We start from the raw sequence: 7,916 nt of genomic DNA on the forward strand, positions 1-7,916 counted from the left end.
ACAGTGCTTCATTGTAGTTGTAATGCCACACTGTGAACACACTGTGTCGCTGTTTCACCGATCGTCACTGAGCAGTAAAACATTGGTCATTTGTAATGCCATTTTGTTCACTACACAGAAATAAAATAATACTAACTTTATTTCACTGGAAGAAAGATTAATATAAAAGTATTTGGCCCACATATGTGCAGTGGACGCCTGTGGGGAGTTTGAGCCCCTTTATAAAATAAAGTAACTATAAGGGGCCTCTCTCCTTGTCCTGATTTAGATCTAATTATAGACATCTTTAACCAGCAGAAACAATGCACTTTTTTTCGCACGTTGTATTATTTATATATATAATGCACTCTCTCACACTCTCTTTATATGTGTATGTGTGTGTGAGTTTTGAGGTCAGGCTGTTAAACTCTCAGAATAAATAACCACAGAACTGGCAAAGGACCTGAGAGCGGACAAGAGCCATTCATCACCAGACCTCTATACAGAGGCAGAGCAATCACCTATAGTAAAGTCTGCCTTACTTAAGAGGGAGAAAGCCAGGTAAATCCAACCGTCCCGTCCGATATTCCAGTTTCTGTCCTCGTAGCAGTAATTCTTTATTCCACACCTTAATCCCCTGCATTCAGCTGAAAAACACTTGTGCACAAAGACATCTTTCTTTACATACTTTCACTAACACACAAGGTCATCAGTAGAAGTGATCAGACACTAGTGAGTGATCCAGCACACGCAGATCAACTAACTCCAGCGCTGTCAGCATCAAATAAACATGACTTCTGTGTTTACTGCTTTCAGATGTCTAAACAAGCACACAGTCTAGCTCTACAACTAGATTACAGACTGACACTGGACTAGATTACACCAGAGATTACACTGGATCACACATGCCGATCAAGACGACAATGAGCCTGACATTCTGGAACAAACGAGTCCGTCAGAATTACTCTACCGCTCAAAAAGTTTGGAATAATTACGATTTTTTTATGTTTTTGAAATAAGTCTCTTATGTTCACCCAAGGCTGCATTTATTTGATAAAAAGTACAGTAAAAATAGCAATACTGTGAAAAATTATAAAACTTTTAAATAACTGTTTTTTTTTATGTGAGTATATTTTAAAATGTAATTTATTACTGTGATCAAAGCTGAATTTTCAGCATCATTACTCCAGTCTTCAGTGTCACATGATCCTTCAGAATGAATGTTTCTTGAGCAGCAAATCATCATATTAGAATCATTTCTGAAGGATCATGTGACACTGAAGACTGGAGTGATGATGCTGAAAATTCAGCTTTGATCACAGGAAAAAATTACATTTAAAAATATATTACAATAGAAAACAGTCATTTCAAATCATAAAAATATTTCACAATATTACAGTTTTTATGTATTTGATGCAGCATTGGTGAACACAAGAAACTCTCTTTCAAAAACATTTAAAAATCTTACCGACCCCAAACATCTGAACGATAGTGTACGTGCAATAAAGTCAAAATAATTGGCAAAGCTGTGGTCATTATAATGCATGGTATATGAAAACTCGCAACAAAGCATCCGATGCGTGAACTATGGAACTTTTCCTACACAAAATAACATTCAGCACATCCTTAAAGTCCAATTGAAACCATCCGCAATCCATTTGAATGTCATCAAGAGATGTTAATACGAGTGAAAGAGGATATGCAAGAGAAAAAATGTAGGATAGTTGTGAATACATAGGGGTTGAAAAATAGGAGGGATTTGAAGAAAAAAAGTTGTTTCAGAGGCAGAGCAAGTATAAAGATGAACATTTTGTGCTTAAGAAAAATGTGCAACACATAATTGTGCACAATAAGACCAGCAACATGCAAGAAAGACCCATCAACCTGTCATTTCACATTCCCACAGCTCATCTAGAGCTTATATCACATCACAGCTAAACCCAGATTTCTGTATATAACCTGTTAAAACGTAATATTTCGTGCATGGAACTTGATAACACATCAGTTCTGGAAATAGAAATGGTTACGAGTGGGAGAGACTGAGCTAGAGAGAGAGAGAGAGAGAGAGACAGCATGTAATTAGATGACTAAAGACTTAATTGTCTTTCATCTATAAAGACATTTAGAACACTCTGCTGTTCTAGCATGCAAATACAAAAAGACACATTCCCTCGCTCGCTCTCTCTCATCTCTTTTCATGAAGTCAGCGAATCAGACACTCATTGTAACCGCGATACACTAATAGCTTTAAGTGATTTCTTAACTGCTCTCTCAGGACAGATCCCTCCAGAGTCATTACACTGGTTCAGATTATATGCATCCGTGTGTATCTGAGAGATATTTAGACTTTAATCGCTTTATTGTAAGAGGTACACTTTCATCCTAAACCTTTGAAATCTCAGAAATGAAAGTTTGCAGTCTTTTTTTTTTTTACTCACCGTCATGTTGTTTCAAACCCGCATGACTTCAGTTTTCATCTGTGGAACATAAAACAAGACGTTTTGAGGAATTTTCATGCTGCTCCTAAAAGTACGGTAAAAATAAACTTCCATAAAAAGTAGTTTCACAGAAGACAGAAAGTCATAGAGGTGAATGACAACAGAATAGTGCAGTTAAACTTGTTTTCTAAGATGGCGAAACAGTCAATAATAACTGGTTTGGTCATGTAACGTACAGTTCGGAAACTATGTTTTTTAAAGGAAAAACTCAATGTAATATAGAAGTGATTTCCCACTTTACCAGTGGCTTTTGTATTTTTCCCAAGCATTTTTTCTTCCATAGCGATGAGATCATCAAGATTGTCATTAACTTGTCATTATGCAATGACGAATCAAAATATTGTCATTGAATGCAAGTATATAATACCAATATGTTTTTTAGCAAAACATTTAAATCAGTGTTATTTTAGTATCATTGAGATACTATTATAGTTTTGAATGTTTATATTTATGTTCAGTTTTCATTTACATTTTTTTGTTCAACTTTTAGTCATTTTGTTGTGTTTTTGTCTTTTTATTTTCATTAATATTTATTTAAGTTTGAGTTATTTTAGTACATCAAGTTAAACTAAATGAAAGAGAGAAATGTTTGGCTACTTTTTTTTTACAACATTTATTTATAATTGAATTTCAGTTTTAGCAAGGATGCGTTAAATTGTTCAAAAGTGACAATAAAGACATTTATAATGTTATAAAATATTTCTATTTCAAATAAATGCTGTTCTTATGAAATTTCTAATACTCAAAGAATCCTGAAAAACATATTTTACAGTTTCCACAAAAATATGAAGCAACACAACAGTTTTCAACATTGATAATAATCAGAAATGTTTTTTGAGCAGCAAATCATCATATTAGAATGATTTCTGAAGGATCATGTGACACTGATGCTGAAAATTTAGCGTTGTCATTTTTTTGTGTGCAAAATTATAATAATATCTGTCAACATCACTGTTTTTACTGTATATCTGATTAAATAAACACAGCCTCTGAGACTTCTGACCCCAAACTTTCAGACCTACATTAATAAGTAATTTGGAGAATGTATATCTAAAGAGAAATGAACGTGACCATCCGAGTCTTGCTTCAGATGCAGAGGTCTCGAGTTCAAATCCCAGACAAGCCCACAATTACGTTCCACTTGAGCTCAGCGGAGCAGGGCCCGCAAAGAGTGAAACAAGCACTCTGTGGTCTGCAGTTTCACACAGACTTTAGTTCAGAACCGGCACATTCACCAGTAACTTGATAATGACATGAAATATTAACACGCCCACATACCCCATCCCGTCCCCCCAACACAAACACACACACACACATTGAATATTAATGCAGCATCCTTTTCTTGCAGATTGATTGTAAACATGCATGTCGTGTATGACACATGATCTTCCCTACTGAGACGTGATGCTTTTCTTCAAGTTGAAAACTGTTGTTTCTATCTGTCTCTCTCTCTCTCTCTCTGAGCTCACTTGTGGTCGCCGAGTAAATTTAAGTAGTGATACATGGTAAGTGCTTTCCGTTAATTACGGCTGCGTGTGTGTGTACGAGCGATGGAAAACTCATTAATGGGGCTGTTAATATTTGATGTGGGTTCTGGCGGTTTGGTTTACGGGCCGAGTGGGTCGCTGTGGTGATGAGGAGGGTGAGAAAGGGATGCCGTCGCCGTGGTCGCCCAGTGAAAGTGAGAGAGGGGTGAAACAGAGGAGATGATCAGAGGTGCAGCGGTTTCATTAAGAGAGAAATGGAAAAACGCATCTGTGGCCAGATACCTACACGTGTGTGTGTGTGTGTGTGTGTGTGTGTGTGTGTGTGTGTGTGTGTGTGTTTGGCTATCCTTGTGAGGACATTTTACTGGTCCTCACAAGTTAAAAAGGCTTATAAATCAGCCAAAACATAATTAAATCTAGTGTTCTGCACATGTTTCGGTGATTTGGGTTAGGCCATAGAAAATATCATTAACCTGATATCAAATCAATGGAAGTCTATGCAATGTCCTCATCACTAATATACGGTAGTGAAACAAATGTGCGAGTGTTTGTTCTATACAAAATCATTTTATACTTACAAAGCATAGATTTTCATGTCTAATATGTAGCCTATGAAGCAATAAAATAATTTCAGGTCAATCCCTGTACATTTATTTACTTATTTTGTAAGTAGCTGTAAAAAAATTAAATAAAAATTAATAAAAATCAGACTAATATACAGTAATCTAGTTATAATTGCAAAATTAACCATAGATTCACTAGCAGACTGATTGACTGTTCTGTATCATATATAGAAATCTAGATCTGATCATCAATATAAACTACCGTTCAAAAGTTTAGTGTTAGATATTTAATGTTTTTGAAAGAAGTCTCTTCTGCGAAGCAAAGCTGCGATTTTTTGATCAAAAATACAGTAAAAACAGTGAAATATTATTGCTATTCAAAATAGCTGTTTTCTATGTGAATATATAGTGAAATGTAATTTATTCCTGTGATCAAAACTGAATTTTCAGCATCATTACTCCAGTCTTCAGTGTCACATGATCCTTCAGAAATCATTCTAATATGATGATTTTTGAAAATTTAAGATTATTATCAATGCTGAAAACTGTTGTGCTCATCAATATTTTGTGGAAACCGTGAGACTGTTTTTAAGGATTCTTTGATGAATTGAAAGTAAAAAAACATTTTTTATAAATGTCTTTACAGTCACTTTTGATCAATTTAATGCGCTAGATAGACAGACAGGCAGATAGACTGATGAAATATGTAAATAGCATTTTATATATATATAAATACATATATATATATATATGTGTGTGTGTGTGTGTTAATCAGTACTATGATATGAACCATGGCATTACCATCTGATACCAGTACACTTTTGTCTCGTGTTCTTTTTCCAAATAACATTAATTACGTCCAAATTGGATTTGTTAATTAAAGTTTCTCTCCCAGAAGAAATCCCACAAGCCCCGGCATTTCTGCTCATTAGTTTCCCTCCTGAAACAGACACTCATTCCACTCATTCAGGCAAAGGTCAGGAGGTCACAAGAGTCATTAATGCTAAAAGAAAAGGGAAAGGTCTCCTTACGCAGAGCGTGACCTCTGACGGCGGCCCGTCTTGTCCTCATGCTGCCTGAAATACAAGAATCACTCAGCCCTTGACCTTGACACACACACACACACACACACACTTTAAGAGCTGTCAACCCTGTAAAACTCTACATTGATAATAAAAGAGTGCGAGAGAGAAATCGAGAGAGAGAGAGTTAAAGGTCTTTAAAAGCTCGCAGCGCTCCCGGTTTCCTCTCGGGAACGACAGTCCTAATGCAGAATGACTGCACTCTTTCTGTAAAGGAACGACAGACGCACAGAATGAAAGAGGAGCCGTCTGATGCTGAGCTATAGTGACTTGAGTAAAAGACAGAAAGAAAAAGCAATGAAAAGAAGATTTTCATACAATCTTACAGCTCAATAGAAATGTTACTCGTTTCTAGAAACGCTAATAACGGCTAAAGTTAGCTATTACATCATCTATGCAGTGTAGTAAAAGTTAATAAAACAAACATTTAGTCAAAATACTAATTGAATATGTACACTTTGTGTGTTATTGGCCAGTTAACTCCCATGTACAGTTGCTAATGTAAACTTAAGGTAATAGTTTCTTTCTTCTGCTGAACACAGAAGAAGATATTTTGAAGAATATCAGTAACCAATGGACCCCATTGACTTCCATAGTACTTTTTTCCCCAATATTCCCACATTCAGCAGAAGAAAGAAAGTCATACAGGGTTGGAACAACTTGAGGGTGAGTAAATGATGACAGAATATTAATTTTTGGGTGAACTATCCCTTTAACACACATCCATATGTAAACATGCCTACCCCAGATTCACCGGATTGGTCCATCGTTTGCAGAACTATTTTTAGATTGACACTGCATTTTAAAAACACAGTATTCTGAAAAGTGACAAACCTTTGGATATCTTCTGCCCCAACTTCATGCTTCATTAGAAAAACAGGAAATAAAAACAGTTGTTAGAATGAGACTGATGTAATAAAATAATAAATAAATAAATAAATAGCTTACCAATTCATCCATCTTCAACCAGTTTTTCATCTTCCATGTGTGTGAGGGATATGTATGATGTACTCATATTTTATATGGAGCAAAACCCCAGAAGTTCCTGCACCTGGACAATTACTGTAGGAAGAATTAAACTTTACAGATTTTTAAAAAACACACACATTTCTACTGAAAATGTGTTTTAACAAAGTTTTAACCCTAAATTACCGCACAGCCTACCATTGTAAGTGCATGAGTCAATGTAAATGTCTGCGGTAATCGATAAAACATTGATTTTAAAACAATTCTATGATGTTGTCATCAGTGTAACACCTGTATTTGTGTCATAGTGTGTAAAGAGCTGTGTGTGTGTGTGTGTCTGAGCATCAGCTGTGTGAACTATGATCTGGAGCAGCTGTCATTCATTCCCCTGGTGAAAGCGCTTCAGACGTGTGATCATGATGATCGTCATCCAGTCTGCAGCCATTCACAGGCTTCACATCACTTATTAAGTCATAACTTCATACACACTGATGGGTTACACCAGGTCATGTTACGCAGCCAGACACAAACATGTCAGGGAATCGCATGCGTAAATGTACACTTTTACACTCTTAAATAAAGCAAACAAATGGACTTATCGAGTTTTAAATAGAAGGAGCTGACATTAAAGCCTGTATATCCAATACAACTCATCAGTGCACATTTTTAATGTTACAGTTACCGGGAATAAGTCCTGTGAAATATGTCTCTATCATATTTTCATAAATTTGTAAGGCGGGTCTTATAATGTTAATCCCCATATTTTGCCAGCTGAACCACATTATTTTTTAATCTCAGGCCATATGCTGTGAAAAACTGAAACATGCAAACACACAGACAAAGCAAAAACAAGACAAAAGAAATGTAGCACAAAGAGGAAATTAAATCTACGAACTTCTTATCTTTTAAGAAATAAAAAATGCTGTGTATTTAAATTAAAAGTCTAAATCAGCAACTGAAAACATTTCAGCACTTGGAAATGAAGTTTTCATGCGTGTTTCCGTGTTATATCACTTTATGACTCAGCAGATATATAAGAATAGGTATATGTAATATCAGCAGATGACTTTAGGGTCTTGTTGATTTATTTATGAACTCTTATCAGAGGTGAATCTCTGTCTGTCGAGAGAGATTGAGGTTGTCTGACAGTAAAGGTGCTCTATCTGAAGGATGCTCATCTCCAAACTTTCAGATTTATGCTTTATGACAAGGTAGAGGACGAAGAGCTGGTCAGTGTGTGTGTGTTGGTCCTGTCAAAGCTTGTTTTGTTTATTTGTGTTGCTTTATGAGATGACAGTGTCCGGAGCTGTGTGTGTGTGTGTGTGTGTGTGTGTGTGTGTG

At 35.8% G+C, this 7,916-nt stretch overlaps 1 protein-coding gene across 2 annotated transcripts in view; it reads right to left on the bottom strand.

The window, feature by feature from the left end:
- dnah3 (dynein axonemal heavy chain 3) overlaps positions 1-5,822 on the bottom strand; it is a 50,192-nt gene extending 44,370 nt beyond the window's left edge. The window contains exons 1-2 of one of the 2 annotated variants that reach the window (XM_082183394.1): positions 5,559-5,822; positions 2,418-2,456 (exon numbers count right to left, since the gene is read on the bottom strand). In XM_082183394.1, coding sequence (XP_082039520.1) covers positions 2,418-2,423 — 6 coding nt within the window. In that variant the 5' untranslated portion in view covers positions 2,424-2,456; positions 5,559-5,822. Of the gene's footprint in view, positions 1-521; positions 723-2,417; positions 2,457-5,558 lie in introns of those variants that run through there. The other variant, XM_082183395.1, reaches the window with a different exon arrangement.
- Positions 5,823-7,916: the final 2,094 nt, after the last annotated feature.

The sequence above is a fragment of the Leuciscus leuciscus genome (genome assembly GCF_965113295.1).
Source record: "Leuciscus leuciscus genome assembly, chromosome: 11".
NCBI lineage: Eukaryota > Metazoa > Chordata > Actinopteri > Cypriniformes > Leuciscidae > Leuciscus > Leuciscus leuciscus.